Source organism: Numida meleagris, chromosome 2, assembly GCF_002078875.1.
Source record: "Numida meleagris isolate 19003 breed g44 Domestic line chromosome 2, NumMel1.0, whole genome shotgun sequence".
Taxonomy (NCBI): domain Eukaryota; kingdom Metazoa; phylum Chordata; class Aves; order Galliformes; family Numididae; genus Numida; species Numida meleagris.
Window position 1 is genome coordinate 114,583,648 of NC_034410.1, and position 12,289 is coordinate 114,595,936.

General features: G+C 36.5%; 1 protein-coding gene across 2 annotated transcripts in view; it reads left to right on the top strand.

The window, feature by feature from the left end:
• Nucleotides 1-12,289, top strand: part of C2H8orf34 (chromosome 2 C8orf34 homolog) — a 165,863-nt gene that overhangs the window by 104,079 nt on the left and 49,495 nt on the right. For both annotated transcript variants that reach the window (XM_021388264.1, XM_021388263.1), the window contains one exon: nucleotides 3,123-3,258. In XM_021388264.1, the coding sequence (XP_021243939.1) occupies nucleotides 3,123-3,258 (136 nt within the window). The remainder of the gene's footprint in view (nucleotides 1-3,122; nucleotides 3,259-12,289) is intronic.

Consider the following 12,289-nt stretch of genomic DNA (forward strand, 5'->3'; position numbering starts at 1 on the left):
CATGAAGATTACAGCTGTATAGGTGCTTTTTTGGTTGTTGTTGGTTTGCTAGTTTTTTTTTAACCACATAGGACATTCTTAATGAAAATTTTTATAGGACGAGTATACGTAGGAATAACATTAAATGGAAGAAATACAGTGCACAGTCACGCATTAAAACAACACATTTTTATTAGCACAAGTGAGATTCTATCTTTATCTTATTCTGTCTTTCATTTACTTGAACTTCTGGCCTATCACTGTAAAAATATAGGAACCAATTTTCTAAGGATTTGAGAGGTTTAACAGTATTCCTGTCCTCTGTCACAGAAGCAGTCATCTACTTAGCTTTTTTTCTCTCTTTTTCTCAGTGAATTATCTCATTGCTCCTCAACAAAATCATTGAACCGCTCAGCTACATCATCACTAGTTGGTCTAACAAAGAATACAATGAAAGAGAAAAGGTTCAGTGTTCCAGACCCTGTAACTGAATTGACTTCTCAGATGAAATCTTTTTTTGCTAAGGTTGATGCTTTCCAGTGTTACACAGAAACCTCAGAACCTTTGGAAACCTATATATATATATATATATATTTAATTTTTAAAATGCACTACTACATCCATTGCTTGGATTCATTTTGAGAACATACCTATTTAGGAGCTAATATTCCTCTGCAAAGCAAAACAGAAACCAATTGTTGAGCGATCTTTTCACATATACATGTGTTTAGTACTAAAATTATTTATGATTTTTTAATTTTTTTTATATTAAGAAACGATAATAATGAATGTGATTGCCAGATGGCATGTAAACTTGTCTACAGCTCAGAAATTTCCATCAAAATTACAACTGTTGGGAACCAGGCAGCTTCTCAAAGCTCTCTTACTCTACTGAGAAAAAAATCTGAGGCATCTTGAAGAAACTGAAAGCATTCAATGCTGAGGTGGAAGCGGAGTAATCAAAGTTGAATCAAACAGTGCAGGTCTTCTTTGGATTTGGTGGATAGGATAATGCTTCTCTGGCTGTGAGATTAATAACTTTCTTGTGTTTTCATTTTTTATTTTTTAAATCTGTGCTTCAGTATGCACATTAGTTCTATTGCTCTAACAGCATGTGGTAATAAATCAGTTCTACGTAATATTCTGCCAACTTGTCTGTTAATTACAGCTATAAGTACATCTGAAATCCAAGTTTCTCACACATTCAGAAATTAACTTAATTTTCTCCTGAGAGAAGAGTTGACTAAAATGGAAAATATCCATGTTTTTGATATACAGAGTCAAATGTAAAAGGTATGATAGAGGTCAGCCTACATTGCTACTCCACTGAAACACTCTCAGTTATTAATCAAGCAGGGAACAGCTGAAAACCCCATTTTAAGAAATCACATCTGTTCAAGAGGGAAAAAAATAAGGCATGTGCTTCAATTTCATTTAAACTGTAATCCATCCAGTGGTTTACATCTGTTAAAAAATATAGAACTTTTCACACCCCTTTAAAACACAATTAAACACTATTTATTTTAATACATAGTATGTTCCAAATACGTAATGCCTTCTCTGAAATGACTCATAGGTGGTTGATTTTATAACTCTTTATCATATATCCTTCCAAGTCTTTTGAATTAGTTTGTATATTAACTACAGATAGCATTTAAAGGAAAAGTTGTGAAATGGTGTAAACTGATGACAGAATCACTAAAACTGTCTATTTATACCACTAAGACAAGGGGGGGAGGGTTCTTAAGCACTGAAATAAAACATCACAGGTTAGAAGACCTAGTTCCAGGACTTCAGTGGCAAGAAATTCATTTAATTTTAGTCTTGATGTACTTTTATTCTTGCCACAATTGATGGATTTTGATTGTTGAAATGGATGTCTTCCAAAAAGAGTATGATTAACATGACATTATCCTGCCAATCTGAACTGGTACTCTACTGTGTATATGTAATGACTACTTGTGTATTTTAAATTCCAGTTGAACTTGTATAGCTTCTGATTTTAAAATTCTCCGTGACCTTTCCCTGTCTGATTGCACAATTGACAGTCTGCCTTTACATGCATTCTGCTTCACTTGCATCCTTTAACGTCTGGTTTCTTTTGTAGACATAAGCATATGAAAATGTATGTACATACATTATCTGAAAGACATTTTAATTCGATGATCACATGCTGTATATTGCAAGCCACGAGCCTCAGTCAGAACACGGAATGGATGATGCCCATTCAATAGCAGCTAGTTAGTGCTTTGTTTACTTTTCAGCTAGAACCAAATGGAATTAATAAACAACTTGAAGTTGTGCTTTATGGATACACTAGGTATACATAATGTGCCCATTTCATATGTTAGTAAAAAAAAACAGATCATGTTAAGAATGTCCCAACTTTAAAGCAGGAGACTTTGTTTTCATTCTAACTCAGCCACAGTATTCCAGTGTGATCTGGGAAAAATAGTTCTCCAAGAGCCTCAGCTCTCTTCCTGCAAAGTGGGAGTGATTTTGCAGTAGTATAAAATCCAGTTATGATTATTAGTTGCTCATGTATTACAGTGATGTGGTGGGTATAAGTATGCTCATTATGGTGTTTTTGGTGTATTATCTATTTCATACATTTTGGGCTCATTGGAACATTTTCATTTTAGCCACACTGTTTCTTTGCTAAGTATTAGATATTAAAAAAATAACAACAACAAAATCTCAGAGGAGGGCCATTTACTAGCCTATATCAATACTCAAAAAAGGACCATATACTCAAAAAAAAAGTGAATTTTCTCTTTGGTATGGAGCCCTACATAAAATTGAGATACTGGGCAACATCTCTTGACGAAGCAGATGGCAAGTGTGTTTGCTTGCTTGTTTTTATAGCTGTACTGGAGAAGTGCTGTCTGAAGTGGAAATGGTACTGAGTATTTTTGAAGGAACCCTTTGTATCAAGATGCTGATTCATAGAAATAAAAACCCTCTCAAGTGTTTTTTTTTATCTTAGTATTATTCAAGAAACTGTGTGATTTCTTCCTAATTTTTGAGTTGTTCTGTTGTTTAGTGATCCTGTAGGTACTGAATAAATTTTGCATGAGCAGAATTATTAAGTATTGCTACAAAAATTAATAGTGTATTCACGTAGTCATTCTGTTGTGTTGCAGAGGATCTTGATGACCTAAGAATGGAAGGAGTAACAAGTCTGATGTCTTCTGGGAGCAAATTCAATCAAAGTAGAAGTGCTCATCCTGCTGAACCTCAAGCAAAGGTCACATTGAATATCTGTGCAAGATGTGCCAGGTAAAAATCAAAACCACACTGTGCTACCAAATATGTTCTTTTCCCCAGGTTTTCAGATATGTATTGCACTTTGTTTTGGGCCAGGTGATGACCTCTCCTATGCTAAGTTTAAAAAAAAGAAAAAAAAGAAGAAATTAGCTACTGGCTACCCTATGACCTCTGGCCTCTGGGTTGTGCAACTTAACGTTTATGCTTGATATGCCGCGTCCAAAATGAATCAAAGAGTGTAGTTAGTTTTAGGCCTTACTTCACAGCTTGAAACTATTTTAAGCCTTTCTGTCTCTGAATTTCATTAGTTATTTGAGCTTCTGTGGTTTTTCAGGAGATGAATCAGGGAATTTAAAGGTTCAAATCCAATTTGAAAAGCACCTGTATAAATGGAGATTTAGTTGCACAGGTGCAGTCCAGGACTTCAAATAGCTGCTTCTTAGCACTTTATAATCTCATCCTGTTTCACCTCTGAGAAATAATTTAATCTGGTTGAACCCCTTTTGATTTTGACAGCTGGAAATAATTCTTGCATTTACAGTATGGGGGCCAAATAAACAGTTTGGTGATCCTGTAGCCAAGTCAACTTGAGAATGCAACACTAACAGAAACCCACCCCTTAAATTTCCTAGATGCATTCTTCTGTGTAGACAAAAGCTCATTTGGAGAAAGGATTTAAGCCTGTTTAAATGACAAAACTAGCCTTCTCACCCTTCTGTTAATGGTTCAGATTAACAAGAACAATACAGAGGCATGCCAATTTTATCTGCCTGCTTTGCCAATGGCTGGTCTATTGTATAGTTTGAGAGGGGATTAGTCGCTTGTAAATAAAAAGCAACCTGTGGTGAAATTAAGTCAAAAGTTTGGCCATATGCCACCCTACGTTTCTACGTTTTTTTTTTTCCTCCGTTTTGCTTGTTAAATTACTACTTTTTATGTAGGAAGAGGGGCTCCAAAACGTTTTCTGATGCTTTCAGAGCATGGCTATAGGCATACTGAGTCATCTGCACAGTAGCATCTCCTTAGCAGGGTCGTGGGGCCTCAAACTTCTGTTCCAGTTCTGGCAGAGCAACAGTGGCTACAACAGTGGCAGAGCAACTCGGCTTTGTGAGTCCAGGCAGTTTTACTGTTAGCAGTGTGGCTATGTGCTTTAAGAAAAGAACAAACATGCTAGTCGTGGGATTCTTCCCGATTCACTGGAAAAAAGAATTGTATATGTTATAAAATGTTTCCAAGCAATTAGCTACGTGAAAGCATGACATCTTTTTCCAACTTGCATCAGTTGTCCATGGACTATCATGTAGAAAAGTAAGGAGAATGGAAGTGTTAATTTTTCTACATGGTCTTTTAGAACTTATATAGTTCTTATAAATTATAGACTTATAAGTCTTGTGTGGATTAGGATGAAGGTTAATTAAATTTTAAATTCCCTCAAATAGCCACTAACAGCAGGTGCCAAGATGCCATATATCCGCTCAGTTCTGCACATCAGGGAGCAAATGACTCAGATCTGGGGCCAGTCTTAGCAACTGTGGCTATTGTTATATTGTCCTTTAACTGACTGTACTTCATGATGCAGTAGTCTGAAATATGAATTGCAAGAGAAAGATCATAGAATCATAGAATCATAGAGTTAGCAAGGTTGGAAAAGACCTCCAAGATCAGCCAGTCCAACCATCCACCTACTACCAATAACCCCACTAAACCATGTTTTCCAACAAAACGTCTAAACGTTTCTTGAACACCTCCAGGGACAGTGACTCAACCACCTCCCTGGGCAGCCCATTCCAGCGCCTGACCACTCTTTCAGAAAAGTAGTATCTCCTAATGTCCAGCCTGAGATCCTGTAACACACACTTTTCTTACTTCGCTCTCATGATCAGAGAGTGCAAAGCAGTACTTTTTTGTCACCTGTAGACCTTTACGTCACTCTCTACCCTGGTTAGGAATGTCAGGGAGGAATGAGATGATACCTACTTGACTTTGGTTCTTTTTGCTCTTCTGGTTGCAGTTCAACAATTTCTTTAAACTTCTGATAGATTAAAAAATAGACCATCCTATTAGTAGTATGAGGCTTAAAGTAGATCTGTGTATTGCTCTTGTATTCAGTTGTGGAGAAGCCTCATGATGAAGAAATCTATTGATTATTTTGGAGCATTTCTTCCTTCTTACTCAGTTCAAGGACACCAGTCCATTCTTCTTCAAGACGGAGTTCTCAGTGCAGGTAGTTCTGTTTTTTTGGTTTCTTCATAGTGAATTTGCCAATTGACTTCTAGCAGCAGCAACATATTTTTTCCTGTTTCTCTCCATGAGCAATTTACTTTGCTGTTACTCAGTGATACAGCCATTGAAAATACCATCTCATAAAATCAACATCTGAGCATTTGGATCACCTCTATGAAGTTTCCTCCGTGTTGGCATTTATCTCCATTGTTATGTGAAAACCCAGTATTTATTTTAAGGTCATAATACAGTGTAGTAGTGCATTTATTTGTTTAGAAATTTTATTTTCATTCTTTCATGTCCTCTAAGTAGTCTTGTGTGCTATACGTAAATACTGTGGGCCTTCATTGTAAGCACATTTTAATAAAATTGAAAAAGTCAGTATAAGTTGTTATACATACTTGTAGCTACAATTAACCACTTGTCTTTCCTCTTAATTTTATACATTTTTTTTTTCACTGAATAAACTGATTTGAAATGAGTGGACCTATTAATGGCAGTGGGTATTCTGTAACTAATGGGACCTGTCAAATCAGATTACCAAGTCATGTTTACTGCAGGTATTTTGGCTGTCAGTAGGAGGAATATGACTTTTAACCTCAAAGTTGATTAGCTGAGTTGCAAATGTTAGAAAACACGCATCTTAGTTCAGACAAAAGTTTAATTTTACTCTTGTGTATACATAATCCTAGCTCTGTCAAATCACTGTATTTTTTTTTAATGCTTCACCCTGATTTCATTGTCCAGTCATATTACCTTCTATGATACATCCTCCAGAAACTTCTTCGCTTTCTTGAGCATTTTGTGGCTCTTCTGAGAGGGATTTCTGATGCAGTGTTTGACACAGCGTTACAGAAGGGTCTTCGGAAAGAATGCCAAATGGGAGCTGCTATAGGTAGAGTTATAAATCTGATTTGTTACAAAGCAAATTAAACACACTTGACGTTTTGGGAAACACTTGGAATGCTGCTGAGACTGTGTTTGGTAAAACATCTTCCACTGCTTTAAGTCTCTTAGGAAAAAATGTAAAAGCTTTTTCTAGAATTGTGAGACATGAGACTGAGAATGGAGAAAAGTAGAAATAGATATATATATATTTTTTTTAAATCAAGTTTTTTAGAAACTGACATCTAATTCTGAATGCTGATAATTTCACCGTCTTCAAAATAACCATATGGAATTGTCACAGCCCAGGTCAGCAATTCTAATAAAAGGTTAAGTTTTCCACCCATCTAGGAGATGAGGGGGATCCTTTCAAGCTATCACACCGTGTTGTTTTTTACAGCCTATGATTTAAAAAACAAAAGAGAAAAGAAAACCAACACAAAACCTCTGAGAAAAACAATAATAAAAGTAGGCGTTAATTCTCCTCCTGGAGTATAAGTAGGTTTGTAGGCTGGAATATAGCTGTAGGAAACAGAGAGCTTACTGTTTTCTGTATAGATGTTTCACAAACGGTGAGCAAAATGCAGATGGATAACAGCTTTAAGAGGGTTTTCAAATGGCGAAGTAGCTACAGGACAATGTTATTCCCATAGCAGCTCTTGGACTACATCACACATTAAGCAGCATATTAAGTCATCTAAATAAAAGGGTGACATCATTCACAAGGTAGAACAAAGCAAGATTTGTAGATACAGAAAAAAGGGGCTACAAAAATAACTGTATTTAGAATAATTGCTTTTTTGCAGTTTTGGCAGGAAAATTAGCAAAGGCAACTTTAGTACAGCTAACCTGGATTTAGAGCATTTGAGCAAAGTGTTTACAATAAGAATTCCGTCTTCGTCTAGGGGCACAACTAGTTGGACCAAATGGGCTGACCTATTCTATAATACAGTTTTGTGATTTCTTTCTCACATACAAGCAAAACAAATTGAGTTTCATTTTCAGCTGATGAGTCATAAGGCACCTTCCCACATAAGCAAAACTTGTATGTGTTAAATAAAGGTGTAAATGACAAACTGTAAAACGGAACAGTACTTCCACATTTTCTCACATCTTGTTATGTGTGCACTGAGAGTTTTGCAAGATAATAAGATAATATTTATATACTATATACGGTTGAATGAAATTTAAGGGTTTTTTTGTGGTGTTTTTTTTTTTTTTGAAGGACCACCCATTAGCCTTGTATGCCCACTGCCATGCTCAAAAGTTAAATCTTGTTCTTGTGGAGTCTTGCCAATGCATTCCTGGAAGTAAGAAGCTTTTTGTTTTTAATAGTGCAAGGGCTGCATTCATTCTTCTTAACATCAATAGAATACAAAAAAGGGGTTGCATGTGATTAAAAAAGAAATGGGATTATAGAAAACATACTGTGCCACAAGCTTGAAGGCTTCTGAACAAGAATGTTGAGAAGGAGCACTCGTTGCATACAAATTTAGTTTTGAGATGCAATATATTTAGTTAATAATTTGTTTTAAGATTAGTAGGAGCACAGGCACAGTGTCCTCAGGCCTTTTAACATTTAAGAGAAATTAAATATATATATATATATAAACAAAGTATCTGTAAAAAATCTGTAAATTAAAAAAGTAATCACAGCTTTTCTAACCATCACCATTGGGATGTGTATTAAAGGCCAAGTTTAGTAGCTTGTGTTGATAATGTAGAATACATGAGATGCTTTGTACATGCTACCATTTATGAATACTCTCTGAAACATTAGTTTGGAAAAATTAGTCAAAAACTCTCACATCAGTTTACCTTGCCTGTGACAGATTTATTGTTGCCCTACTTACCAGCTGTGTTTCTTAACTCCTTTAGATGGTTTCTTCTCCCACCAATCTTCAGCTTAGCTTGTTTATTTACCAAAGCCCATCACCTTTTCTTTAACCAGCTGCATTTTTTTATTTTTGTACGCTTGGTTTTCTACAGTGTGGTCTCCACAACTTCCATGTGTATTTTGTGCATACTCAGATAAACTACATGGTGCTGTCTGAAATTTAAGAACCAGACGTGGGTGCTCTGAAATACAGAGCTGGACTTTAAGCATAGCTTCATGACATCTTCTGTAAGGATCATGACAGCGTAGAGGAGGAGAGAAGTGAAGGAACCAGACAGAAAAACAAATCTCCTACAGACGTTAATTTCTATAAATTAATGACAGAAGTTGCAGAATAATGACGGAGAATAAAACTGAGTTGTCTGAATTGGCCTTTATACATCTCTGTAGCAAATAACAGAAATAAATTATTTAGTCAGTAAATTCTCTGGTGTTCATCTATCTTACACATTTTAGATTCCTAGAAAGTAAGAGTTTGTATGGAGTTACTTTATCTGAGTATAACAGAGATATAACAATACTAATGAGATCTGAGGTCATTAAGAAACATTTGGTGAAAAAATTGATAATAAAATATGCAGAAAAGAGCACTTGGAACTTGAAAAGTACATCTTATTTAAGTATCAAAAGCAGAAAAGCTGACAACTATATTTAGAGAATAAACTGCTGTTAAACAAGGCAAGTTAACGTATATACTGTCCACAGCAGCAGATAATGCTGCTGAAACTTCAGACAACTAAGCAAAAAATTAATGAAAGCATATGCCTCTGTGAGGAACGTCACAAATACTAACAAAAGAATGCTTAAAAAGATGAGAACTTGGAAGGCTTCCCCAAGGAAAGGAAGGAAGCCCACTGAGCTTCCCCAACTTCAGCTGCACACTAGATCCCCTTATTACTGTTTATGGTTACGCTCCTCTCATTGTCATTGGGTTCCCTGCACAGAAACCAATGGGATGGGTTCTCCTGTCTTGTCCAGGTCTCCACCTCCATGGGTGGGGATGGAAAGCTATCAGGGAATGGGTGCTGCACCATACAGCACTGGGATAGAGTCTGATGTGGAGAGGTGAAGGAGAGCAGATGTAGAGTTTACTGCTGGTGTTGTTTTTAACAGGTGGTCTGAGTTTGTTTTCTGCTGAATTTGACCAAGCCATCCCTATAGGTACTTTTCTCCTTTCAGGAATCTGCTGTCCAGGTCTGAGTGTGAAGTCTTCTCTTCCACGCTGAGCTGTTTTGGTGTGTTACTCCAAAAAACTTGAAGTGTAGTTGAAAATGCTTGCCGTACTAAAAGACATTAAAAGTCCATGGACTGCTTTCTCCTTATCCTGAATGTATTAAATGTTACGTGGTGTTTTGGTGAGATGGTAAAAGACTATGCCTATGCTGGACTGCTTGTGCAAAAGTCCTCTAGCTGCTACATGAGTTGTCAAAGCTATACAGGATAGCATTTGCATATGCCATTTTAAAAGCAAGTCAGGTATGTTTAAATAAACTAGGACCATCCTTTCAACTGCCGTGTTAACATAAAACAAGAGGTGATGGAATCAGATAGAACTTGATCACTGGAAATAAGAAATAATCTATTCCTAACAGAATTGGGAGTGAAGCACTGTGTATGTGACTTAAAATCCCCCTTTTTCTCCTTAGACTTTAATTTCCTAATTTAGTGTTTTGTGGAGGGTAATCTAGAAAAGGTGGATCCTGAAACTAAACACTGAGATTTGAGAGGAATGAATTCTAATTTCTGACATCATGATATAAAATGATAATATCTATTTGGAAATCTAAACATTTCATTTTCTATTTAGACCTGGCCTACAATTTTGATTCCTTCCTTTCTTCATAGTTTTCTTTGCTGTTCCCCAAAGGTCTGCGCAAATGCATAGGGAGTATTCTTTCAGAGCAGAAGGTGCATCCAAATGACTTGCATCTGAATATTTTATTGTGTTTCCTACTAGATTCCATTCTGTAATCTGTTGTTTCTTTTTATTGGCTTGATTTTGAATCATTAAAACCCTTTATTCCTTGCTAGCTTTATATTCCATGATGAATTATAAGGGGTTGATTTGTCCTGTTGAACGTTTAAACATGCTTTGATTTGTCTAGAGTGCAGCCTTTTACATAGAATTGTTACAAGGAATCCCCTAGGATTTGAATTTTGCTTGTTTGTAAGCTTTTAAAGGTAACAGCTAATTTCTCGCTAATCATAAAGCAAGAAGGTAGGAAATGGGAAGATATCCTCTCACACGATTTGTATTTAAAATGAGTCAGTGTACAAATGTGCCAGAAATAATAAACTCTCAAGCTCTCCTTATAACCTAGTTGGGCTCTGTATACTGTGATGTAGTACTGGGAAATGGGTACAGGTATATAGGTGGTTTTGTACACGTATCTGCATAAGGAGTAGGTTTTGTATGCTGACTCAGGTAGTAAGGCCAGCTTATTAACTCAGTCTTTCTGGCAGAAACTTTCTACTTTGTTATATTCCTAAAATCTGAGAACAAATGACTTCAAAGTTGCAAAGAAAGAAGTGTCTCCAAATTAAAGTGGTTGGTACAGATGTCATTTTGTGGGGAAAATTCTCAGACTGGACTTCATATATGGACTGTTAAGAAGTTTGTCTTCAAACATTACCAAAACATTTGATTATGTATACATATTTATTTCCTGACTCATATTTCAAGTTAGCTTTCTGTCTGTGTACTATTTCTAAGTGGCTATTCTACAGAGGAAGAAGTGCGAAACATTGCAGATCAGTTGCGTTACTATTTCATTCTTTTTTCCTTTGTTTTCTTCTTTGTAAATGTAATTTTTTTGGGCCTCCCGTTTGAAAGAGCTGAACTTCCCTTGTGTTTGTGCTAGCTTTACAGACCTTGTCCTAACTCTTCCAGACAGTCTTAGTGTTTTATTTGCATCTTAGATCTTATTTTGCATCTAAAGACAGGGATCTCCTGGAGAGAGTCCAGTGGAGGGCCACAAGGATGATAAAGGGCCTGGAGCATCCCCCCTGTGAGGAAAGGCTGAGTGAACTGGGTCTGTTCAGCCTTAAGAAAAGAAGACTCAGAGGTGATCTTATTAATGTTTATAAATATGTTAAGCATGGGTGTCAAAGAGACATGATCAACCTCTTTTCAGTGGTCTGTGGGGACAGGACAAGGGGAAACAGCCATAAGCTTGAGCATAGGAAATTCCTCAACAATGTGTGAAGGAACTTCTTCACTGTAAGGGTGACAGTGCACTGGAGCAGGCTGCCCAGGGAGGTTGTGGATTCTCCTTCTCTGGAGATGTTCAAGACCTGCCTGGACACCTACCTGTGCAGCCTGCTGTAGGGAGCCTGCTTTGCAGGGGGGTTGGACTCAGTGATCTCTAGAGGTCCATTCCGACCCTTACAATTCTGTGATTCTGTGATCTTTTTCATTTTAAAAGTGGCAAATAAGCAAATGAAGCTCTGTATAATTGCGCTTTATGACTTCTAAAACTTTCTGTTAACTCCAGAGAATTACAAAGAAATAAGATATTTTTCCTTTTGCTGTAACTTCTTATAAGGTAGAAAAACGAATAGAACTGTGAAAAAATGAAAAACTTGTGTTGAAAAAAAAGGTCAAAACAATTAGCCAAAAAGATGTTGGTGTGTTTTTGGCTGAGTTGAATCTAGACAGTGACCCATTTGCCCAGACTTGATGCATAAAAAACTTGCAAAAGTCTCCTCTTTATCTTTTGTTGATTTTGTAAGTGTTAAATACAGATAAAATCAACCATTTCATCTCTCCTTTTCTTGGAGTGGCAAACCACTTTGGTGTCTTACTCATTCTTTCTCCAAAATAGAAAGACAGCAAAGAAAAAAAGAACCTAGGAAAAAGCTTTTCCTAGTCCTAGTGGTTATCCGGGACAAAAAAACACAAACGAAATTTTAGGAGTTAGGCTTTTGCTAAACTGTCAGAGTAACACACTTGTTTGTCTCTTGTGCAGGCATTACCTGCTCTTTCACTGATTACCTGCTCCATTTGAACATCTGACTATATGCAAAACAGAGAGTGTC